The sequence below is a fragment of the Athalia rosae genome, chromosome 3, assembly GCF_917208135.1.
Source record: "Athalia rosae chromosome 3, iyAthRosa1.1, whole genome shotgun sequence".
NCBI lineage: Eukaryota > Metazoa > Arthropoda > Insecta > Hymenoptera > Athaliidae > Athalia > Athalia rosae.
Genome location: NC_064028.1, coordinates 2,798,826 through 2,821,623, shown reverse-complemented (window position 1 = coordinate 2,821,623; position 22,798 = coordinate 2,798,826). Strand labels below are relative to the sequence as shown.

The 22,798-nt window shown below is 36.9% G+C and overlaps 5 protein-coding genes across 15 annotated transcripts; 3 read left to right on the top strand and 2 right to left on the bottom strand.

Moving 5' to 3' along the window:
* Window positions 1-9: 9 nt before the first annotated feature.
* Window positions 10-4,099, bottom strand: LOC105686362 (dual specificity mitogen-activated protein kinase kinase 6). Of its 2 annotated transcripts, none has more exons than XM_048652084.1 (7): window positions 3,961-4,099; window positions 2,178-2,318; window positions 1,887-2,052; window positions 1,538-1,774; window positions 1,272-1,451; window positions 919-1,136; window positions 10-697 (listed from the first exon to the last, which is right to left on the bottom strand). In XM_048652084.1, the coding sequence occupies exons 2-7, from the start codon at window positions 2,240-2,242 to the stop codon at window positions 550-552; spliced, it is 1,014 nt and encodes a 337-aa protein (XP_048508041.1). In that variant the 5' UTR covers window positions 2,243-2,318; window positions 3,961-4,099; the 3' UTR covers window positions 10-549. The 2 variants fall into 2 exon arrangements, with proteins under 2 accessions (XP_048508041.1, XP_012256505.2); XM_012401082.3 differs by lacking the exon at window positions 3,961-4,099 and adding an exon at window positions 2,544-2,703.
* Window positions 3,029-9,925, top strand: LOC105686359 (DNA topoisomerase 2-binding protein 1-A). 3 transcript variants are annotated; one of them, XM_012401075.3, is made up of 26 exons: window positions 3,029-3,314; window positions 3,475-3,587; window positions 3,651-3,790; window positions 3,997-4,132; window positions 4,197-4,304; window positions 4,478-4,684; window positions 4,761-4,977; window positions 5,080-5,205; window positions 5,333-5,409; window positions 5,503-5,672; window positions 5,773-5,914; window positions 5,995-6,124; window positions 6,209-6,487; window positions 6,585-6,766; window positions 6,870-7,036; window positions 7,176-7,381; window positions 7,466-7,599; window positions 7,707-7,946; window positions 8,018-8,080; window positions 8,165-8,334; window positions 8,419-8,540; window positions 8,625-8,695; window positions 8,776-8,904; window positions 8,978-9,178; window positions 9,280-9,509; window positions 9,619-9,925. In XM_012401075.3, the coding sequence occupies exons 2-26, from the start codon at window positions 3,477-3,479 to the stop codon at window positions 9,839-9,841; spliced, it is 3,981 nt and encodes a 1,326-aa protein (XP_012256498.2). In that variant the 5' UTR covers window positions 3,029-3,314; window positions 3,475-3,476; the 3' UTR covers window positions 9,842-9,925. The 3 variants fall into 3 exon arrangements, with proteins under 3 accessions (XP_012256498.2, XP_012256499.2, XP_012256497.2); XM_012401076.3 differs by having other exon boundaries at window positions 3,407-3,587; window positions 4,000-4,132; XM_012401074.3 differs by having other exon boundaries at window positions 3,407-3,587.
* A 1,656-nt stretch (window positions 9,926-11,581) lies between these two features.
* LOC105686361 (diacylglycerol kinase epsilon) lies at window positions 11,582-15,559 on the top strand. Of its 3 annotated transcripts, none has more exons than XM_020852587.2 (11): window positions 11,582-11,706; window positions 12,099-12,368; window positions 12,465-12,636; window positions 12,719-12,849; window positions 12,914-13,061; window positions 13,127-13,344; window positions 13,432-13,577; window positions 13,653-13,821; window positions 13,893-14,073; window positions 14,152-14,288; window positions 14,372-15,559. In XM_020852587.2, the coding sequence occupies exons 2-11, from the start codon at window positions 12,204-12,206 to the stop codon at window positions 14,486-14,488; spliced, it is 1,584 nt and encodes a 527-aa protein (XP_020708246.2). In that variant the 5' UTR covers window positions 11,582-11,706; window positions 12,099-12,203; the 3' UTR covers window positions 14,489-15,559. The 3 variants fall into 3 exon arrangements, with proteins under 3 accessions (XP_020708246.2, XP_012256504.2, XP_048508027.1); XM_012401081.3 differs by having other exon boundaries at window positions 11,589-11,866; XM_048652070.1 differs by lacking the exon at window positions 11,582-11,706 and having other exon boundaries at window positions 11,997-12,368.
* LOC105686364 (mitochondrial dicarboxylate carrier) lies at window positions 15,431-20,840 on the bottom strand. 3 transcript variants are annotated; one of them, XM_012401085.3, is made up of 8 exons: window positions 20,702-20,840; window positions 18,691-18,840; window positions 17,327-17,482; window positions 17,075-17,241; window positions 16,788-16,995; window positions 16,575-16,655; window positions 16,455-16,511; window positions 15,431-16,369 (listed from the first exon to the last, which is right to left on the bottom strand). In XM_012401085.3, the coding sequence occupies exons 2-8, from the start codon at window positions 18,787-18,789 to the stop codon at window positions 16,265-16,267; spliced, it is 873 nt and encodes a 290-aa protein (XP_012256508.2). In that variant the 5' UTR covers window positions 18,790-18,840; window positions 20,702-20,840; the 3' UTR covers window positions 15,431-16,264. The 3 variants fall into 3 exon arrangements, with proteins under 3 accessions (XP_012256508.2, XP_012256507.2, XP_020708254.2); XM_012401084.3 differs by having other exon boundaries at window positions 20,545-20,716; XM_020852595.3 differs by lacking the exon at window positions 20,702-20,840 and adding an exon at window positions 19,307-19,445.
* LOC105686365 (elongator complex protein 6-like) lies at window positions 19,488-22,660 on the top strand. 4 transcript variants are annotated; one of them, XM_012401089.3, is made up of 2 exons: window positions 19,488-19,624; window positions 21,533-22,660. In XM_012401089.3, exon 2 carries the CDS (start codon window positions 21,549-21,551, stop codon window positions 22,401-22,403), a length of 855 nt encoding a protein of 284 aa, XP_012256512.1. In that variant the 5' UTR covers window positions 19,488-19,624; window positions 21,533-21,548; the 3' UTR covers window positions 22,404-22,660. The 4 variants fall into 4 exon arrangements, with proteins under 4 accessions (XP_012256512.1, XP_012256511.1, XP_048508045.1 ...); XM_012401088.3 differs by lacking the exon at window positions 19,488-19,624 and adding an exon at window positions 20,858-21,012; XM_048652088.1 differs by lacking the exon at window positions 19,488-19,624 and adding an exon at window positions 20,872-21,132.
* The last annotated feature ends 138 nt before the right edge of the window (window positions 22,661-22,798 follow it).

Below are 22,798 nucleotides of genomic sequence, written 5' to 3'. Positions count from 1 at the left end.
TAATTTTAAAAAATTTCAGTCCGGAACAACATAACACGAAAGCGAAAAAAACTACGAACGAGTTCTTCATCGTAAATTTCGGTCAATATTTGATCTAAGGTTTGCGAATTACAAAATAATAATTCGAGCAAGAAAATCCATCTTCGATTATCAGTGGTATAATAACATTCATTGTACAACAACCTAAACCGAAATAGTTTTTGATTTTCAAGGGGTATTAAAATGAAATTGATGTCATAAGAATTTGTTATAAATAATTGATGGAAGCAATTAATTTTTTTTCTTCCTTTCCTTCTATTTACAAAACCGTCTAATTGTTTCCTGATTATATAGGAGGTATTAATTAACGTTTAGCTACAGGTATGCTGAAATTTGATCAACGTCATCACTGCAAACCAATAGAATTTTACTATGCTTACTACATCATGAATGCACACCACACTCACATGAAACTGCGTAAATTAGATGAACTATTATTAACAATCCAATATAAAGATACACCAGCGATAGAAGGTATATCGATTTGTGAAAAGCACAGAATATTGCTCTCTATTTTACAGGTCTGTCCACATCACTCAAGCTCAATATGTCTTCGACAAATGCTGCCACATCTGTATCCTTTGCAGCATGTACAGTTACAAAACTGAACTCCAACAATTGATTATAATTAGGTCTTGCGGTGTAGTCCTTCATTAGGCTAGAATGAATACAATACTGTATGTTACAGTGTGCAAAGGAAGCTTATTTCCTCGACCAGAAAAATTAGATAATGTTCTTCCGTCGAGCTTATCAATAGCACTATCGCATCGTGCCATTGTGATATGACTTGATGGCAATCGAGAGACTAATTAAATCACCACGATTGTTTTGTTGGACTTTTAGCTTTATACGTGGTTATGAGATTATGAATAGACTCACCATTTGTTGATGAATTCCTCAAAATCTGACGAAAATTTACCCGAAGGAAGTTTTGGAGCGTCATCCTTAACGACTTGCTTCAGTTGTTCAAACGGAGTACCCCAAGAAGCGTAAGGAAATTTGCCAGTTGCTAACTCAACGAGAGAAATTCCTAATGACCAGACATCCGAACGGATATCGTACTGAGAGGGATTACCTGTAGGGTCTATCCTTTCTGGCTAGAAGAATGATTCAATTTTTTTTTTTTCCCTCAGATTAAAGAACTATTTTGTTATTATCAGGCGATTGGGAACCCAGGGAAATGACATTAATTATGTTCAAATTTTAGTCTTGAAAAAAGCAGAGATACATACCGCCATATATGGTTTGCAGCCGGCATCTATGGTTTTAGCGACTGAATCCACAAGGTAACCTGATATTCCAAAATCACAGATTTTTACTTCTCCTTTTTGATTTATCAGAATATTACTAGGTTTGACGTCCCTATGTATAACTCGCAATTGAGAATAAAGATAGTGAAGCGCGCTAACTACCTGTGGGTTGAAATGATGTATTTTGTGTAAAACTGTCAATTGGATAATGTGATGAAATGATGCACAAATGGTATTTCAATACTCACAGCAAAGGCAATTTTTCCAAGGATGTCTTCTGGAATTGACCGGCCATGTTCATAAACTTTCATATAAAACTTGTCTAAGCTCATATCCATAACTTCCATACATATCCAGACATCTCCCTCCCTAAATAATGCACCATAAAATTGTACTGTGTACGGACAGGCAGAGCTTCGCATTGAAACATCTAAATCCATAAGCAATCTTTTTTGCTCCTGCGTATTCACCGTCGCTGTTATTCTCTGCATAAGTTAAATGAATAAAAAATAACATAATAGTCCTAATTGTAAGACATGGGATAACTTTGGTGTGAGTTAATTTATTCAACTATAAATTGTAATACACATGACCTACCTTTACAGCCATTATAGTACCGCTCTGTTTATGCTTCATTTTATCAACGACACCGTATGCTCCACGACCAAGAACGCATAAGACTTCGAGATCATCGGCTTCAATGTTGAATACTTTATCGTCAATTGTGATCGTTGTTCGTTTGTCCAAGTTTCTAGGTGGAGTTCTATCATAGTGCATGAAATAAAAGTATGTCAATCATAACACTGAGAGCTAGAACAGCAGTCATGAGTCGACCAAATTTTCTGTGTTATGGATACACGTGACTATTGAGAGATGATTTTAACTTACAATGAGGTTGGCGCCTCCTCTGAAACTTGAAGTTTCAAATTTCTTTTTCCTTTACGTAGAGCCATGCCGTTGATCTATAATGACCAGTAGACCACAATAGTTATGCCTCACCTCAGTACCTTACATGCATACTTGATTGATCTGCAAAAAATGAATGAAATATTGCGGTAAAATAAGTGTAACAAATTCACAATATAAACAATAATCAAAGAGTACCTGAGTTCTGTAGTGAACTTAGGTTATATAAAAGATGCAAATTAATTCGGTTTGTTAAACGAATGAAAATAAGGTGAAACATGTTGGTTCGTTGTATGCCATAAATAGATGAAATAATAGCGTGTTAATAAATGTAAATCTTGATATCACCTGTTAAAAATAATGGGTAAATTCCTAAATTTTCTTGCCCATATATGTATGAAGTTATTAATCAACTCAAACTAGAGATTGAATTTGGTCACAAAGTTAGAGATGATTACCAACATAGAACAATTCAAATGAGCAGCGTGCGAACCCAGACGAACGAAGACGATTTTATTTAAATTCGATGTTTAAATTCTCAAACGTGAACGGTAACACAAACCAGTCTGATGGATTGTAGCAAATGATTAGACTTTTTTCCATTGCTCATAATTGCAATCAAAGTATGTTCTATAATTTTATAAGAGATTCCTTACAAACAAACTCTATAGCATCAATCAGCTTAAGCCAACGGTTCAAATTAATATTTTTGCATCTTATTTTGTTGGCTATCTGGAATACTCAAAGATACGAAGCAATAATTGAGCACCACTTGCACATTATGCACATTTCAGGTTTCTTAGAATTGAAAATTCAAAACTTTTCTCGTTACGTATTTGTAGTTCAACACGACTGGCAGAAGTGGCGGGAAAAGCACAGTTACCATCACTAAAAAATACGGTAACACAAAGTTTGTTTGACATTAGCAATTACAAACACCTCCATTTCAGTGCTCTGTTCGAAGAATCTTTTGTGTCGACCGGAGGACATGATATACAGAAAATAGGAATGTTATGCGAATTGTTACAATGATGTGACAACGATTGGTTGCAAAGTCTAACCTATGCCTACCCCAACTAACCGCCAATTGCAATCAAAGCAAGATTTTGAGTTTGACAGGTAAAAATGTGACAACAAAACTATTCTGTCCAAAGATACTGTAATTTTTGACTCAATTATTGTACTCACTTTGCTTACAATTGATATTATAGAGCAACCTTAGAGGTAATAAGATTACCGTATGATAATTTTGGTCCATTTCTTTTTGGCGTAAAATAAGCTATGACCAGTGAAGGAAGCCAGATAGACTACGACTTGAATATATATTTTGTTATAACACACAAACAAAAAGATGAAAATGATTGTTCAAAAGACATGTGGCACGCATATAATGTAAGTACTCATATTAATCTTGATGAATAACCATATTGATATCGCATAATATTCATCTTGCAGAGTTGCGATGAGCATGAGCTATCACCGAAGTGGATCCAAGAAAAAATGTGCAACACTTTGGCACCAGGTAAAAAGGACGTTTTCGTAATGGAGGACTTTGAAGGACCCACATTTGATAAACTGTCTAAATTGAAATGCTTGTAAGAATCTGACTCAGGAATTTTATGTAACAATTATCGATTCTAGATACCATATTGAATCTTCGATTGGAAAGCCTCCCTGCAGATTACCAGGACTTTATTTAATACAGTTATTTTTTTATACTTTCAATTAGCCATATTGTATTTAAGTATTGATAATTAATACTCACGTTACAAATCGCAGCTGATGTTCATTGATGTTTCAGCAGAATAGTTGGCCCACGATGTTTATTGAGCTGCTTCATGACAGGAGAACCGATTCCCGAGGGAAATAGCCCGATATTCACAACAGCAATGCGAGGTCTAACTGTTAGTGTTTCTGGACTTTCTCCAGAAGCAAAGGTAAGCAATTTAATAACAGTTACCATTTGGTTAATGATAAAACATCTTGTTAATTTCGCTGTAGGAAAAAGTAGGCCAAAAGGTTGAGTACATGGGAGGTGTATTTACCCGACAATTTCGAAGCAGCGTCACACATCTGGTCGCTAATTTCGTAATGTCTGCAAAATACGAGGTGAGCCAGCTCAAACGTAATTCTTAGAGCGGATTGCAGACACAGCCTCCCCTAACATCGCGAATTACCAATTATACGCGTTATTACAACGTTCTTCCATCTTTCATAAGAGATCATTTTATCTGCCCTCAAAATTATTTTTTTATTTACCTTCTGTTACGGCTGATTTTCAGGCAGCCATTGAAGCAAAAATACCGATAATGACTGAAGAATGGGTAACAGCGGTGTGGGAAGCAAGTCTTGTAGAAAATGTGCGTGCTACCAGTAGCAGGTTTGACAAATACAAGTGTCCCGTATTCATGAATCTTGTTGTCACATCGACAAATTTATCAAAACGGAGAAAAGAGCAAATCGAACAATTGATTCATGCCCATGGTGGGGTGAGTCTTGAATATTAATTAATCACATTGAGATTATTTCAGCACAAAAACTTAACTAAACAGGCAATTTACATAGGTATTTATGAGAATTCTTGACGGCGAGAAAGTGAAGATTGTCATAGCACCAGAAAAGTCAGTTCACAGTCAGAAGCTCATGTATGCATTGCAGAACAACATTGCTTGTGTAAAACCAGAGTGGGTTGAGGAAAGCATTAAGCACGGTTATGCGTTGCCATTCTCGAACTTCCTGATTACTTCGACGAAAGGATCTTCCACGCCAAAAAAATCTCTTGGTTCAGTTTGATCTTGTTTTTTTTTTTCACTCTTATTGGTTTTGACCAAAATAATATAGTGAAATAGTAAGAGTATAACATAACGTCTCGTATGTATTACAGGAGATATACCTTTGGACTTTTCAACCATAAGCACTATCCAGGGTGTCGCACCTAACAATTGTATCGATGAAACTAGAATGTCAACAATGTCCTCTACGATGAATCGTACGCACATGGAATTAAAAGGTCCGTTTACTTCTCATACACTATGTTGAAATTCTTAGCGATATTGAAAATAATTAACAATTATCACACCAAAAATGATTTAGAATTCATCAGGTTCTCATTTATTATCCGTTCACAATTCATTTAGCTGCCTACGTAGAAGTGTTGACTCGGCTCAATATCCAGGCAGCAAAAAAAGCAGGTCCATTTCTGGATGGATGCAACGTAAGTAGCAGAATAAGCCATAGATATATTATTTGTGATTTTTTTCATTAGTTTTTTTACTCATTGATTAATTTCATTTTTTCTCGTTTGCAGATTTATTTAACAGGGTTTACACTGGATCATAGAGAAAAACTCAATCGCATATTGAATGTGGGTAGTGCTACACGACTTGATAATATTTCAGATGCCGTTACTCACGTCATTGTGGGAGATCAAAATAAAGCGTCGGTCGAAATGAAACAAATGAAATCTATGGGATTGAGGTACTATTTTTATCAATTCAATGCAATGGGGTCTCGTCTACTAAAATTCATTGAGGTACACAAAATTTAATGATATAATATCGGTAATACTTTTTTTCAGTCCACACTTTTTAACAGTAAACTGGCTAGAAGAGAGCATAAAATTAAAGAGTACAGCTCCCGAGGAAGACTTCATGCTCGATATAGATGAAGGAACATCTGGACAACAAAGAACGGAACCACCTTCCCCGCTAAGTAAAAAGGTTCGTTCATTGGACCTAAATAATATTGACTTTTTTATTGTGATGTGATAACGATACGTCACACGTTTTCATTTGTTCAGAATTTACAGCTTCTGCAAAAACCTAAACGACCGCCGATACCCAAGTTTGATATAGATAAAGAAAGTTATTCTCATAAGCCAATTGAGCAATCCGACCTCATTGAAGAATATCGCACATCTAATGCGCCTGGTAAGTGATGTTATTATAATTTCCTTATTTGAAGAAATAAAGTCAGGAATTTACGAGAGTTTTTACATTCCATTATCACCATAGGTCCCAGTAAAAAATCGATACAGCAGCTGTTAGGGTCAACAATTAAGATGACGCACTTGGAAGATGAAATATCCAGGAATGTTGGAAATAATAGCGAAGATAATAACTCATCTACTTTACGTGAAAACGATCATCAAGTATCTATGACCAATAGGTATAGTAAAAATACCAACACCAGTGTTGATCGTGGAGACAATAAAGAGCGACTCACTGAATGGGCGAACGATTCCTCAAGACCTCAAACGCAACCGTCAGAAATCAACGAACGAGTTCTTGAGGGTGCGTATATTCCATAAATGATGTTCTATTTCTGAAGATAACTGTTTTTTATCTGCGTAATTTAACGTGGAAAGTATACCCGATTATTTAATCACAGGTTTGACATTCGTCTTGGCTGGTTTTGATCAAGATCAAGAAAATTTAGTCGAGAACATAGAGACGATGGGCGGTCGTGTCGTTCCCAGTTTCTTCAAAGGCATACCTGATTTTGCCGTAGTTCCATTATTAGGTGCTCCGCTGAGGCACACGGTAAACGAAATCGTCACTGAATTATTCATTGTAAGTATCGCGTGCAGTTCTACCTAGTTTAAAAAATACCAAGACGCAATAGGTCAGGAAGATGATCGTGGCATTTTCAATTTTTCCCCCAATGAAATTACAGGATGATTGCATAGACCAAGATACCGTTGTTGAGGTAAAATATTACCACAAGCCTATATCCATATCACAGAATATCGCGCCCCTAGCAGATTGCGTGATTGCAATGAGCTCGTACATAGGCAAGGAACGAACGTTTTTATCCAGCGTAGCCGAGGCTTTAGGAGCAAGGTAATGTGATAAGTAAAAACCGAAGAACAAATCGGTAATCGAAAAAAGAAAACCCGGGACTTGCAGGGCAGGAAAAGTATTCTGGTTAACAATTTTTGTAGTTTAAACTATCGTTGGTACCGATTATTTGTCCGTTTAGGACCCAGGACACATTCGCACGTAGAACATATCCAGAAAGGAACACTTACGGTTGTTCCCACTTGGTCTGCCCAACTCCCGAAGGCAGTAAATATAATGCAGCAGTTAAGTGGAAGCTCCCGGCCGTGACTGCAGATTGGCTACTAGCTTGTTTAGCACAACAACGTCGTGTACCAGAAACGGCGTATCTCGTTGGTGAAAGTATAGGTAGTAATCATTTGTAAAGCATGTCCGTATTTATTTGTCAAAGGAACTTAGCGATGCGGAAATCTAACTCCTGATAATCTACAGCTCAGGAAACACCGAAGGAAAGCAACCAAGAAACACCGAATCAAACGAAAAAATCAAATTCTCTGTCAGGACCACCTTCCGATTCAAATGTAAGACAAATTATAACGCCAAAACGACAATTACCGTTGCCACAGGTAAGTGAACATCCGGTACGCTGTGCAGAGATTCTAGTCGGTTTCCGATTGATTATAAACTTCATTTATTCTCGTACTTATTGTTTAACGTTGACTGTTATTTTCAGGCATCCGGAACAGCACCTGGAACAACACCAGGGATAACACCGATAAACAAACGGCTCAATATTTCTGATTACAAAACACCGCCGTCTCCGTTTCATGTATCGACCCCGGATACACCATATGGCCAATTTTTGAAGCCAAATCCTTCGCCTGATACGAGAAAACGTTGGCTTAAATGGGCCGACGACTTGCCTGATATGAGGGTCGTTGAACCTCCATTGAAACGCAGGGCACCCAGTACTGTACGTTATACTTATAGGCTCGTAATTTTCACGGTATGCAAAATTGTGAGTTAATAAATTTTTACCCCTAGCCGCTATCCGAACTGAAGAGGCAATTGTGGACCAAAATGAAGGAGCCTCTTGATGGTAAAAACGTGAGTCTTGAGGCTGAGAGAATGATTTTTTTTCTTGCAAAATAACTGACTAATTATTGTCAATGCTGATTCTGAATTACACAGGAACAAGCATTGGAAACGGATGAAAAAAGTATAAACGGATCTGTGGAGTCGCAGAGAGTATCACAGAACAGGAGTATAAGTTCTTCATCCGCGACCAGTAATGCGCAAATACCGAAAGAACTTTCATTCGGAGAGGAGAATAGCCCCACTAAAACGGATCAGATTAATCTGTGAGTATATTTTTTTTTGCGATTTTTCACGTGGTCGAAAATTATTTAACCATGTGGCTAATTACGAAGAATTTTTCATTTCAGGCAACTTGCCCAACTGGATCAATTACTCCAGGCATCAAAATCTGAAACGAGACATTCGCTGTCTTCGGAATCTGCAAAACAAGCTATATATGATTCCGAGCCTACTGATCACATACCGAAATGTAAGCGATTAACATCCGATCAATTTCCTACAAATTTCTCTACATTATATCTGAAAAATATAATTCTTAAATGTGCCAATTTAGGTGCAGTCAAGGATTCACAACTAGATACTGTTGGGTGGGAGGATCCAGTTCACACTGCTTTACGGAGAAAGGTCAATTACTAATCCTACTAAACGATCATACCGGATTTCATTTGTTGTGAAATTTTCTCATGTAATTTTTTTCTAAGCAGTCAACCGTACCTGAAGAAACTGAAGCAGAAGTTGGAGCAGATACTGAAAATGTTGAAGAAATAACATTGCGTGAATCAGTCGATAAAGTGACATCGAAAAAGCGGACATTCATGTTATCTGGAATAAAGGTTTGTGGTACAGATATTCGATATTAAGAAATTCAGATAACTAAATGCACTTCATTAAAATAATTGATCATAGGAACGGAGTAACTACGAACAAGTTATATTAGCACTTGGAGGCAGTGTATCAACGGAAGCACACTTTGTCCCAACAGCGACACATTTATTATGTGTCAAGCCTGCACGAAATGAAAAACTTCTTTCGAGCATAGCAGCAGGATTATGGATACTTAGTCATCATTATTTGAGAGATTGTGAAGCCGAAGGCAGGTTTCTCGATGTGAGTTGGACTTGATCCGTAAATCCGAATACTTGTGACGCTGAAAAGCGTTTGGTATTATTGATCTGTCCACTAATAATAACTGGAATTATACATTGAAGGAGGAGAATTATGAGTGGGGTAACCCTAAGAGTAAGAATATTAATCCAGAACCTGCCACAGAGACTGAAAGGCAGTTAGCAGCTGCAGCCCACCGATGGAGACTATGGTCATTGGAAAATCTGGGTGGCGCATTTCACGATATGGTAGCCCTGCTCATAGGACCCGAAGAAAAATGCCAGCAATTCGAAAGAGTAATTCGCGCCGGAGGGGGGAAAGTTGTGGAAGCAAAGTAAGTCTTTTCAAATTAAAAAAAACACTGAGATCACTTATTCTATGGGCAGTTCATTGTTCACTTATCTATGTCTTGTTTGTTATTAGTATTCTGATTTTCATTTCAGACCACCTTACAACATGAATTCAAAGTCGGAAAAAATCACACATTGTTTCATACAAGTCAAACAGGTGGATCAGCCGGTAGATTGGGCAATGATGGCCAGTAAGGGAATTCTATGTTTCTTACCACAGTTCCTCTGCGACCAATTAACTGCTGAACAACCTTTGAATCCAAGAGAATGTGTGCTTCCTGAATTTAGAAAGTATCTTTCACTATTACCTAAATAAATAGCAATGGAACGCCAATGTTCCAACACAAAAATTAAAATCATTCTTGTTGATAATAAATTTTATTTATTAGAAATGAAAAAATTTTACGCGTGGTTTTTGAAATTACCATTTCCGTAACTCGTTATAACTTTCGCGCTGCTGACTTCACACTCGTTTTTTCCTATTATTTTCCCTTTGTTCAGGATGATTCCTGCCCAGAATAGATCCTCTTGGAGCTTACCGGTAGCATCTGGTACGAGTCCTGTTTGATCCGTGTCTTCTAAGCGTAGAATAAAATTTACTAGGTTTACCTGAGCCGTTGCATAGTTGCACAATGTTGCACAAAGCTGTATGGAGACCTCCGGGATGCAGGTAACCTGAAAGCGGTATCGGAGTGCAAAGAATCAAATCAGTGAGAGGAAAAACAAGATCCTCATCTTTCGACTCACAAGTAAATGTTTTCTCAGCTCACCTGTGGTGCATCGAGCAAGCCAGACACGAACTTGTTGTCTTCAGAGCAGCCTTTTGGAAAGTGTTCGAGATTCAGGAAGGAGAGTAGAGTACGCTGCACTTTGTACATGTAGCTGAATGTCACGCGTTGGAGATTATAAATTGAATGAATTCTCTCAATTTTCTCTGATCTGGGGGGTTACCTGCAAACGTCATTTGCGCCTGGAGCCACACGCATCAAGGTGAACGAGAGAGACCATCAAAATGCCAACAAATGCGACCCAGCTGCACGATTCCAGAATTATTTCCTAATTTTTCCTTGTTCCTTCGTTTTTTGAATTTAATTTTCAATCACCGCATCTTCCCCTGGCCTTAGAAGCGCTTTATAATATACAACTGAAGTTACACCATCCCAGATTAATTTCCGATTTTTTTTCTATTTTTTCCTAATTTTTCTAATTTTTTCTAATTTTTTCTGATTTTTTCTGATTTTTTCTGATTTTTTCCGATTTTTTAATTAATTATTCAAATTCTCCCGCTTATTTCTCTGGGCGCCGCCATTTTCTCTAAGCTCCGCCCACCAGGAGTACAGCTAGCGCCATGTGGCGGAATTTCGGCGAACTAACCCCCAGAAAAACGCGAAAGTTTTGACCCTCCTTCAAGCGCAACCTGAAAAGTATTGACCACTTTCCCGAGCAAAAAAACGTGAAAGTTTTGACCCTCCTTCAAGCGCAACCTGAAAAGTATTGACCACTTTCCCGAGCAAAAAAAAACGCGAAAGTTTTGACCCTCCTTCAAGCGCAACCTGAAAAGTATTGGCCACTTTCCCGAGCAAAAAAAACGCGAAAGTTCTGACCCTCCTTCAAGGGAACCCGGAAAAGTATTGACTATTTTCTCGGGTGAAAAAAGCAAAAGTTTTGACCTTTCTCCAACTGAAACCGGAAAACTATTGACCACGCAATACATCTCTTTCACGCAACACATTGCCTGACGTCAAGGGGCAAGAAACCTGGGATTTTAGTTCACGAAAATTCCGCCACATGGCGCTAGCTGTACTCGCGGTGGGCGGAGCTTAGAGAAAATGGCAGGGGTTGAAGAAATGAGCGGGAAAGTTGAATAATTAATTAAAAAATCGGAAAAATTTAGAAAAAATAGGAAAAAAATTAGGAATAAATCTGGGATGGTGTAACTTCAGTTGTATATTATAAAGCGCTTGTAAGGCCAGGGGAAGATGCGGTGATTGAAAATTGAATTTAAAAAACGAAGAAACAAGGAAAAATTAGGGTGGCTCCACGCGCAACTGACGTTTGCTGGTAACTCTGGTTGCAGGGAAAATTGAGAGAATCCATTCATCGTAGACATCGAGATTAATTGTAGCGTCTGCTACATTTAAAAATCTGCGTCAAGCGTCAGCATGAAATTGCACCTTCACGGTTGTGTTTTGATGCTCAATTTTCTGACTTTTCACAACTGACAAGTCCGCGGCAGGTTTATGTTAATAGAAGAAATTCATAAATGTTTGACGGCACTGTCGGCACTGAGGTTCATAGCGAATTCATCCATTTCGACCCAATTTCATTTCCTTCGCTCGAGGTTAGGATATTTGACATTTGTTTATCCCGTAAAAGTCACTGTCATTCGTCAATTGCATTGTACATCGATCAAATTCAAATACTCTGCCTCTTACTATGCAATATGTAATTTCATCTACAACGACAGTGAAAACTCTCCATAATCCGAACAGAGTCACATAATCTTGTTTATCTTTAATACATGATTGCAAAATTATCATTCACCTCACAACATGAATAATTTCAATTTTCAGTGTCATCTAGAAGAAGTCAGTGGCTTCTGCTCATGATTAGCTGCTAGAACAGCTTGACTAAGGATTGTCGATACTGGATGATTTTAGCGGTCGAAGATTGAAAAAATGTGGGGAGGAGAATTGACTGACGTTGTTCTACCAACGGTATCGACAATGATTATCTTTGTTTTGACTGTAAATATCGTAAGATATTTAATGGCTGAGCCACATATCCAAATACGAGACGCAACCAAGGAGCATTCTTGGAAGAATATCAAGACAATGTCTAGGGTATTTTATAATTGTTTTTTCAACACGGAATTAATTCCTGCTCAAACATTGAAATCCTTCACTACTGTTGACAATAATCAATCCATCTATTTCCAGGCATATTTCTGTAGCATTTGTGAATCTATGCTTTTGAATGTAGACAGTTTGTACTGCGATTCATGCGGAGTCTGTGCGGATCGTGGTTGTATCAAATTAGCTAATAAGCGACTAAAATGTAAAGTGATTACACTAGCCAGTGATCAGCCTATGAAACATCATTGGGTCAAAGGTTCGTAGCTGTATTATGAGTTGCGGGACGTGAACAGATTATATTTTCCGGGATTAAATGACAAAAAGTTTGTTGATAACAGGCAACTTACCAGCTACAGCGATGTGCGATGTCTGTGATGAAGAATGTGACGCCGAACCTGGACTCTTTGATTGGTGGTGTTGCTGGTGTCAACGTTGCGTTCATGAATTGTGTAAATCTAAACTCCCTGAAGTAAGTTCTTGCACTAATTCTAAAGTGTGTAATTGATAACTCTGTTCCTATTTTCTTTTTTTAGCGTTGTGACTTTGGGTGTTTCAAGCTGATGATTGTACCTCCCGGCAGCTTAGAGGTGGTCAATACTCGCAGCACTATGCGTCGTCGCTTGCATTTACGTAAAATCATTCCTCCATTATGGCCTAACTGGAATCCGCTAATTATAGTCGGTTAGTAAAACAGCTCGACGATTATAAAAATTTGGCGATTAATTGTGAATTTACAATACTTGCAGCTAATAGAAAATCAGGAAACAACGACGGCGCAGAAATATTATCGCTATTTCGACGACTCGTGAACCCTGCCCAAGTAGTTGATCTCGCTGAGCGTGATCCAGTTGCTGCCCTGGAATGGTGTCGTTTGCTCGGAGATGTTGCATGTAACATTCTTGTTGCTGGTGGCGATGGAACTGTTGCGTGGCTTCTCAATACCATTCATAAACTCCAACTGAAGGTTATTGAAAAATTCTGTGATGACACAAAATAGCGGCAATGTTTTTGAGGGCATGAAATAAATTTTTCAACTCATTATGTCATATAGCCCATGCCATCGATAGCCATCTTGCCTTTGGGAACAGGCAATGATTTATCTCGCGTACTGGGATGGGGAAAGGAGCATGACTCAAATTTAGATCCGGTGGAAATATTGCAAAAAATCCAAATTGCCCAGAGAGTAAATCTTGATAGGTGAGTCTCGAGTGGCTTAAGAATACCAACGTTCTTACAGCAGTTTTGAAATCTGCTAATCGGTATATTCTCCAGGTGGAAAGTCTCAGTGACACCATTTAGAGGACTGGGGTTCAGGGGATCCAACAAGGATTCTTACATGTACAACTATTTGAGCGTTGGAGTCGATGCACAGGTCACTTTGAGTTTCCATAAAGCCAGAGAGAGTTGCTGGTATTTGTTTAGCCACAGGATATTCAACAAGGTAAATTGGTACGGTGATTCACAACAATTGTAGTAGTTTCAGAGTAAGTATTACCTTTGTAATGTTCACAGTTGTTGTACTTGGGATTTGGTACACAACAAGTTGTTGAAAGAGAATGCAGAGATTTAGATAAAAAATTGGAGCTATATTTGGACGGGAGAAAAGTGGAGTTACCATCGCTCGAAAGCATTGTGATACTCAATATACCTTCTTGGGGTGCTGGCGTCGATCTCTGGAAAATGTTACCGTTAGGTTCGTTTCGGTTATCAAGTTATTACTTGGTGATAAAAAAAACAATATCGATACTAAATTCACATAATATCACTCCAGGAACCCTGGGTGTAGAAAAACAGAGAATAGATGATGAGAAATTGGAAGTAGTGGCGATTTATTCTTCCTTTCATATTGCCCAGCTACAAGTTGGCCTTTCACAGCCTCATTGTCTTGGGCAAGCCTCAAATATCAAGGTGATTCAAACGTGGAAATTTCAAACTAAAATTGTAACTCGGATGGGTGAAAAATAATTACCAAACGTAAATCATATTCTCAGATAAAATTGCTCGGCTCATCTGCGGTCCAAGTAGATGGAGAGCCTTGGTATCAGCATCCCTGTGAGTTCAACATTTCGTATTGTGACAAAGCCTCTATGTTGAAGAATACGGAGTAAAGATTCGTGGTATCGACCTAATCCTTCATCGAAGTCCTTACAATTATTCCTTGATGAATGATTTTCGTAACCATTGAATTTGTGTAAAGTCTTATTTCAGTAAGTTAACAAACTCTAGTCATTTTAATTAGCGTAATATAATTTCGTATCAATAATTTTCTTGTTATTTCTTTCATTCTTACGAAATAACTATTTTCAATATCACAGTGATGGCATTTATTTTAACATTGTATTGTATTTCAAATGGTTATCCTTATCAGACTTTGCGTGAGTATCAGTCTGTAATATAACAAAAAAAGGATTTATAGAATAATTGTTGTAATTTTAATCATTAGCGTATGTCCTGTATCGTAACACTGATATTTCTATTCTGCGTCTATGTTATGCAATATTATCCAGGGAAAAAAATGATTATCTTTATGTTAGTACGTATTGGAGTCATGTATTGTGATCAACATTATTTTACGTTCCACTGTCATCATTCCTTTACGACAGAAAGTTCTGTCGTAATGTTTTCTTGTTTTTATATCAGTTTTTTTTTTTCTAAAATCTTATTTTTTAGAAATCGTGGAATACTCTATAGTCTCTTGACTCGAAGTCAATGAGCTGAGCGGTGCAGAGCGCTGCAGTTTCTTGTTTGCTTATGAACTTGAACGTCTGTCACGTAAATTTAAGAATCTCGAATTGCCATGAAAGCATTGAGAGAATATTGAAAATTATACGCACCAAATCAGATACAGTAGATTGGTGATTTTCATAGATCTGTAACGTCAGCTTCAAACACAAAAACAAACAATACCTTGTTGTAATGTACATCGAGATTGAAAATCTCATGTCACCAAGTAAAGCCAATGTAAATCGTTACCATGAATGTGAACGTTGTACAAGTAAAGTCTTTGTATAAGGAAAAATTAAGCCAAATAAATATTCTGTTACATTAAATATCGTCCAACAACTTTTTATTTCATGTAAATTATTAATATTACCAAACTTCTCATTTTTCACATTACCGACCGAAACGGCATCCAGCGTGATTTACAAAAAAAAAAAAACAAACAATTTGTCACAAACTAATATCTATGTATAAAACTGTAACAATGATATATTTCATTCAAAATGACTATGTACAATTAGGTGGTCACTGTTACGACCATTTGCGGTTTGCAAATCATAAATGCGGCGTGTAAAAATTAAATCAATATTCTAACTAATTTGGATATGTCATAATTGTGCAATGCGATGGTGTACGCGGAATATGGAAAATTACTCCGAAATTACATTTAGTTTATTTTTGTGTTAAGGTGATAAGGCTATGGACTTTAAAAGTGGGCATGATACCTGATAGGTACGTAGATCAGTAAAATTATATCGTATTATATCAAAGCACTTATGTATAAATATAGGTATATGCCAGCACAGTATACACAGCAAAAATATGTTCTGTGGAATGCAACAGCTGGAATTATTTGTTTATTTTTCCTTCGTTGGCAATAAATTAGTCTATCCTGTAGACTATGAATAATCCTATGTTAAGATCCATAAAAATAAATTCTACCTTCTTCCCTCTTCCCGCAACGGGAATAATTAATTTAACCACTGGAAAAAAAAATTACAGTGGAATTTACTAGTTCAGTGCTACTGAATTCATTCACATTGGCACCCCCGTTTCATAATTAGTTTTACTTTCTCATTAGACCTAATTTTTTCTCGTTCTTATTGTTGTATTTACACAGGACTAATGTACCGGTTCAATTATTTGTTACCTATTTTGCTGCATCATTGAGTGTTAGGTAAGAAACCAAAATTCGTTCTCAGTTGTTCTAAGAAAACAAAGGTAAGGATTGTGTGCGGCGCAAGTCGCACAAATGCTGGTACGTATCCCTAAAAATAGAAATTAGAGGTTCATCTTATTTCCTAGTAATTGTTGATTCAAAACTGAATGGTTCAAAAACTCAATTAGATTTACCTTGAAAAATCCCAGAGGTCCAAGTTTAGCGGTATAAAGAACAAGGTCCATCATATTCTGAAATAGTATTCAAGTTTCACTCTATAACTTTGTTTCATGATTTCAACTCGACTGACTTACTTTGAATTCTCCAGGCTTAGCATTCATCGCCCGTGTTTTCAGGACGTCTAAGGGTTGGGTAAGAGTCGTGGCAATTGCACCCTGTGAAAGAATGGGATACATTTGTTTTTTCTCAGTCAAATTTTACTGTTAACAATTAATTACGTGCTGTTCATCGCAATGATAGTACCATTATAACAGATAATCCATGATTTGCAAGTATAATAAACTCACCGCCGACAAGCTTGATAGAAAATGAGTCATGGGATTATCGCTGAATACGCCAGATTGTAATAGCAGCATTTTGATCTGATCGTAAAAACTTAGCTGTCCAATTGTCATGAGGGCTGCTCTACTTGTTGCTGTTGAACAACCATTGAATAATTTCAAGAAACCTTCCTCCTTCCAAACTCGGACTAAGCCATCCAACGCATGTTTGTAGCTGTAATGTAAATGTCAAATCTCCCATGGAAACAGTTGAATAGATTTCACTATCTAAGAGACTTCGAAATAAACCTCACTTTCTTCTTAATTCTGACGAAAGTTTAATGTCATTCTGCATTCGAACATTAATAAGATCTGCAGGAGTGCCGATAACTCCTCCCGCAGCCCCGGATACTCCTGCTAACAATAACCTCTGGTGGAACGGTAAACTGTGACCAGGAGTTTCGAGTGACTGTTTTCCAACCTGTATAGTAGAAAAGGGAATTTAACCGAAATATAAATTACTAGTGCTTGAAAATTAACAAGTTATTTCAAACGTTGAAAATCACCTCGTAAAAACCAAATCTTGTGGTGGAGTAGGTAAGTTGACGTAGGAGTGATGCTGTAAGCCCGCTGTAAAGTGCAAGGACTCCTTGTTGCTGGATTATTTGCACAGTTAATTTTGTCACCGAAGTTTTGCCAACTTGTTGCGTTTGCAAGTGAACCTGAAAAATTTATTCAAATCCAATTAACAAACTTGAAAAAATTTCACTTTACTTTTTCAGTCTCTGTATTACCCCGCAAGTTTTAAATATAACTATAATTGTTGTGTGAATAAAATTTGCAACTCGCTAATAAAGCTGTGAACTCTACAGTGAACTAATTTACGCCTAGCTACATTTTACCTATGGTTGATTTATACTCTTCTACCAACTAAGTTTACTACCAGCTCTTTCATAAATGAAAATTTATGCTTGCGTCTCAAAAGTTACAGGTGCCAAATTACATAACACAGAGTATTTGCAAGAACTTTGCGTTAAGGATACTGTTACAAGAATTATTAATTACTTCAAACGCTAATGTATGTATAAAAGTTGATACCACAGGTCAGGCTTTTTTTCTGTTTGTTAGTGGAACAGTATTCAACTTATGTGCATGATACGTCAATGAAATATGCAAATGGTTTCATATTAACGATGGTATGAGTACGATACAATCAGTTGATCTAGGATTCAAAGATTAAAAAACTCCAGCAGAGGCCTTGAAAAACCCATCTGAAATATAGTATTTGTGTAATGAAATAGAATTCGGATACACTGTAACTCGTGATTCTATCTTTAAGCTTGGCAAATTTTCACGGTTGAACATAAGTTACATAATTGATATATTTGGAAAAGTATATTTTGATGTTTCTACCCACAATATCCATTTCCTATAGTATAAATAGACACCACGTTCATTTCATAGCTGCCATATAGAGTAGCGTGTGTTAATAACATTTAATGAAATTTGTCGACCCTATGCACTTCCTGTTAATTTAAGCGAATAAACAACAGATGTAGCCTGTTTATCTAAGAAATCTGCAAAGTATGTCTACTACATTTAGAGTCTGGTAGAACTATTTTAGTCAAATTCCTAAGTCTTTGCTAACCTTCACTTTGAGGATTTGTTCGTTTATGATATTTGCTACAGCCCTGGCATATGTAATACTGTATCTGAATGCAAAATTTTGTAATTATTTAGCTATGATATGCAGCCTCCAATGAAAACAATAAACACTTCGAGGTATGAATTAAATATAAAAACCAAAAGCTACACACAGTATAATGACATTGGCCAATAAAACCGAAACAAAGTAAGTTTTATCTCCTTATGTACAGTGAATTTATATCCATAATTATTCGATGATTTTTTTGCCAAACCTCAACTGTACCTTCAACAAATCCAACGGATGGGTGACACATGCGGCACCTGCAGAAGCCAATCCCCCAAAATACCAGCGGGATAGTTTGTCATTCTTTTTACTACCCATTTCTAATAAATAATGTTGCTTACGCTCCTCTATTGTAACAAGACTATAAAACTGAAAGTAAAATTTATAATAAGACCATCATTTCTTCTTAATTTATATAAAAAATATTGCATAATGTTGAAAAAAATATCACATCTTGAGGATAGAGCTAATTTCCAGACCTACACACATGAGATTGGAGGCATGATAATGAGCATGAACAATAGCTACATTATGTGAATAAAATTTCTGACTTTGGAATGGATTGGCATTACGTATCATCATAGATATACATAAACCAGAGAACCAAGTGTCACATGCTATTTTTTAATTGGACTGAAATTAATCCCACGCACAAAGGCTAATACTCATTGGTGCTTGACAAGTCCAAAGATAACTGAAAAGTTTGAATTTTCAGGAGAATGCTCAAGGTTCTGAGGACATGTCTAAAATAACTGAAAACGGTTCATACTTCCTTACATAACACATTACTTCAGTATTTGACGTGTTTCTGTGTTGAGAGAAAAAAAAAAATTACCAATGACGTGAGTTGCTTCTGACATAAGTGATCGTTGTGGAGTGACATCAACTACTAGTTCTTCATTCGATGAAAGTGACCATAAGTTTGGATACAGAATTGTAAAGTTCGAATTTCGTACTGGTCATTTCAAACAAAGATAGTACGTCAGGGTGACAAATAATTTATGTAATTCGAGATTACTCAAGTGACACAGAGTTGATATTCAAGATAAGCTGCATTGTTATGAGATAAATAATCTACCAGATAGATTTTATCTGCAATTTTGAAATATCACAGTGTTTGGTAATACACATGAGAGGACGTATTACTATTAAGGTATAAAATATTTTTAAAGTAAATATGATTATCATTCTCAGCTAATGCAGAATTATACTGCAATATTTTACTATACGAAATATAATGCAGAGCTTGATTCTGCTGAGGTCTTATTAAACGGAAGTGAGCAACGTGTTGTAACTAATTTAATTCATAACTCTTTACAAAATGTAGAAATACATGGATTTTTGGGGTCTGCGCCTCTATGGACAGTTCTATAAGTTTGATTTATTTTTAACATTGATCAAATGATTGGCATGCATTTTCACTTCAATGATGTAAATTTAGTAATATTTTCTACACAAAGCTAAGACTCTAAGAGATAACTGCAGCTAAATCTTAACGTCTATTTATTATCAGTTGTTACATAAATTCATCTACATGTAAATATTCGAGATAAAAACAACATTTTTGAGTCAATGGTGATACCGGCGAGGAACTCACCAGACTGGCTAGAATGATTCACTGTCAGCCTCTATCCACTCTATTCATGGATGTTATTACAAGCATGCAGAAATATCTTCAAAGTAATATAATTCCAAAGTAAATATAAAATAGTAGTCATAAAAATAAGAAACCTGCACACTCATTAATAAACTTGGACAGACAAAGGTGACAAGGGGGTGCAGTCATCATCTTTGAAATCTGAGTAGCAAAAATTTCAAACACACGAAATGTTACTCAAATCACTCTATAAGTAATTGTAAATGAAAGAACTTTGATCTGCCCTAAGCGTTTGACATAAAACAATTCAACTAGTACCTATTCGATCTACTCTAACCATGACCTTAATTCAAGCGATTCGCTTCATTTCCAATAATCGGGGATGGTAGAAATAATTGTTTTTGCGCATACTCGATGTGGAGTATACGTCAGAGAGACTTGAAAGTTAATATTGTAAAAAAGATCAAAGAACTTACAATCGGTACGGTATATGAAACAAGTGGAGTGCTGTAAAGTAATATAGTCAGCACTTGGAGATCCCCTCAAAGATAGAAAAATAAGTTCGATCAAAAAAAACGGACAACAAACTCACTAGCACCCGTTGAACAGCATTTAATTACATGCAGATCTCACCTCTTGGACCTTCTAAAGGCCACTGTAGAATGCAGGGCTCGCCCAGTCGCCGCGTTCGCGAAATCCCCGCCATGTCGAATGTAAATCGAAAATATTATCGAAGTTCAAACGACGAGGCACGAATGAACCCGTGAACGAACGATGGCTCTTGAGATAACAGCTGATGTTGGAAACAAGAAGGGAAAAAGTGATCGTGAAGAAGGAAGCCGGCCGTTGCAGGGAAAAAGGAAGAGCGAGAAGCCAAAGAGAAAGAGAGAAAGAGAAACGAGGGCACGTTTTCGCGTGGAAACGTGGATCGTGAAATGACTGATGTAAGAGCCGACCACGAGTCAACGATATTATAATTGTTGATACCCGTTAAAAGTGTAGATTAACAGTTGACCATCGATGAAGATTTATTTCTGAGTAACCTTGCCCGTTGAAATTTCAAGGTGACGAATTTATCAACGATTATGTAAACTGTCAATAGATTCGATCTGAGAAACAATTATTGTTGTTAGGTTAGGGTTAGGAATACTGTCAAATCAAACGTAACGTCATACTGTACGTGCTACTTTTTATGGAAGACAGTTTATAAATATCATTTAAACGTGCCCTCAATTTTATAAAACATGAAATACAACATGTCTTCCTGTCTTTCGTGAATGATTTATAATCGTTAATTAATTATGGAAACACGTGGTTTCCCCATTACCGCTATTCTCATTCGAAGTTTGCCGAATAAAAATAATTCGACCAATCAACTAAATTTGTTCACGGTAGAAAAAATTTTACACTCCATATTATGCGGAACATTTGGAAGAAAGTGAGAAAAATAAATTTCTATTTCAGACCCTGAACTGCGAAAATGACGGATTCTGTATGCAGCGCACTAGGAATCGATCGGGTAGATATGTGCGGTAAAACCGTATTGATAGAAGAACAACACGGCAGTGATGCAAACTTTTTAGTGAATGCCATTGTATCCGGAGCTCTGGAGAAAGGTCAGGGCATCTGTCTGGTCCTTTTCCACAATACATTTGGTCACTATCATAATGTCGGCATGAAGCTGGGCTATAATATGAAAGTACTGAGAGAACGAGGTCAGGTGACAGTTGTGGAACCGATGAAGATAGCAGCGAGCAATGTCGAGGACCTGGGCCATGATTCTATAGATGCGGCAAATGTTGACCTCACCAAATCTCATGGGAAAAAAGTTCCCGCGGAAGAAATTGGGGTACCAGATATTATGAAGTTGGACACAACTTTGGTGCGGCAGCTATTTCTACCTGTGAGAAACAAAGTTTATGAAATGCTCGAGTCCATAGGGTCTGTCAACATAATAGTAGATGATCTGAGTCACCTTTTTGACATGAGTTTAAGCCTCAAAGACGTATGGTTCTATGTCAGATATTTGAGGTCCCTTATGGAATTCGAACCCATGATCGCCGTGTGCATTATGACTCACACTTACAGAGCAGATCCTAACACCTGCCAGCCTGACATGATCGCTATAGGGCTGAAGCACATGTCCGACTTGATAGTCAGCGTTGAACCTCTAAGTACAGGTCACGCAAATGATGTATCTGGAAAAATAAATATTAGATGGAATGCAGATGAGGTGCGAAAGAAGTATCACTGGGCAGACAAAACAACGTATTTATACAAGCTGTTGGATCGTCAAGTGAAAATGTTTGCCCCTGGAGCATCCACTTTGTGTTAGCAGTGATTAGAAAGTTGCAACAAATCTGAAAGCCGGATCATTCATTGTAGTGAGACTTCCTGCTATCATCGAGCATTACTTGCTATTCATATCAGATGGAATGAAGTTTAACCCGGTTTCAAAGAGCAACAAACATTTTAACATTAATTATAACGAACATTGTCTATATCACTTCTATTTTTTTTCTTCATTCAAAATTTATTTACTACTTATATATGCAGCTTTCGACAATTAAAAAGATTTTTTATTGTTGTGGATTACGTTTGGTACTTTTACCCTACTTATATTATGTATTTATTGAAATATAGGAATAACAATTTCGTTAAAATATGGTGCGCTCTTAGTTTTTGTTATTTCTCTTAGTATTTGATTTGCTAGCCATATAGATTCAAGCC

Coding starts and splice junctions, on each gene's coding strand:
- LOC105686362 (XM_048652084.1), bottom strand. CDS start 2,242: ATGGCTCTACGTAAAGGAAAAAGAAATTTGAAACTTCAAGTTTCAGAG. Junction 2,053..2,177: donor GAGGAGGCGCCAACCTCATT/GTAAGTTAAAAT, acceptor GCACTATGATAG/AACTCCACCTAGAAACTTGG. Junction 1,452..1,537: donor TTGGAAAAATTGCCTTTGCT/GTGAGTATTGAA, acceptor TTCAACCCACAG/GTAGTTAGCGCGCTTCACTA.
- LOC105686359 (XM_012401075.3), top strand. CDS start 3,477: ATGACCAGTGAAGGAAGCCAGATAGACTACGACTTGAATATATATTTT. Junction 5,206..5,332: donor TACGCACATGGAATTAAAAG/GTCCGTTTACTT, acceptor CAATTCATTTAG/CTGCCTACGTAGAAGTGTTG. Junction 7,600..7,706: donor GACAATTACCGTTGCCACAG/GTAAGTGAACAT, acceptor TGTTATTTTCAG/GCATCCGGAACAGCACCTGG.
- LOC105686361 (XM_020852587.2), top strand. CDS start 12,204: ATGTGGGGAGGAGAATTGACTGACGTTGTTCTACCAACGGTATCGACA. Junction 13,062..13,126: donor GAATCCGCTAATTATAGTCG/GTTAGTAAAACA, acceptor CAATACTTGCAG/CTAATAGAAAATCAGGAAAC. Junction 13,822..13,892: donor GCCACAGGATATTCAACAAG/GTAAATTGGTAC, acceptor TAATGTTCACAG/TTGTTGTACTTGGGATTTGG.
- LOC105686364 (XM_020852595.3), bottom strand. CDS start 19,354: ATGTCACTCCACAACGATCACTTATGTCAGAAGCAACTCACGTCATTG. Junction 17,483..18,690: donor ATCCGTTGGATTTGTTGAAG/GTACAGTTGAGG, acceptor TAAATTTTTCAG/GTTCACTTGCAAACGCAACA. Junction 16,996..17,074: donor TCGTCAGAATTAAGAAGAAA/GTGAGGTTTATT, acceptor TTTACATTACAG/CTACAAACATGCGTTGGATG.
- LOC105686365 (XM_012401089.3), top strand. CDS start 21,549: ATGACGGATTCTGTATGCAGCGCACTAGGAATCGATCGGGTAGATATG.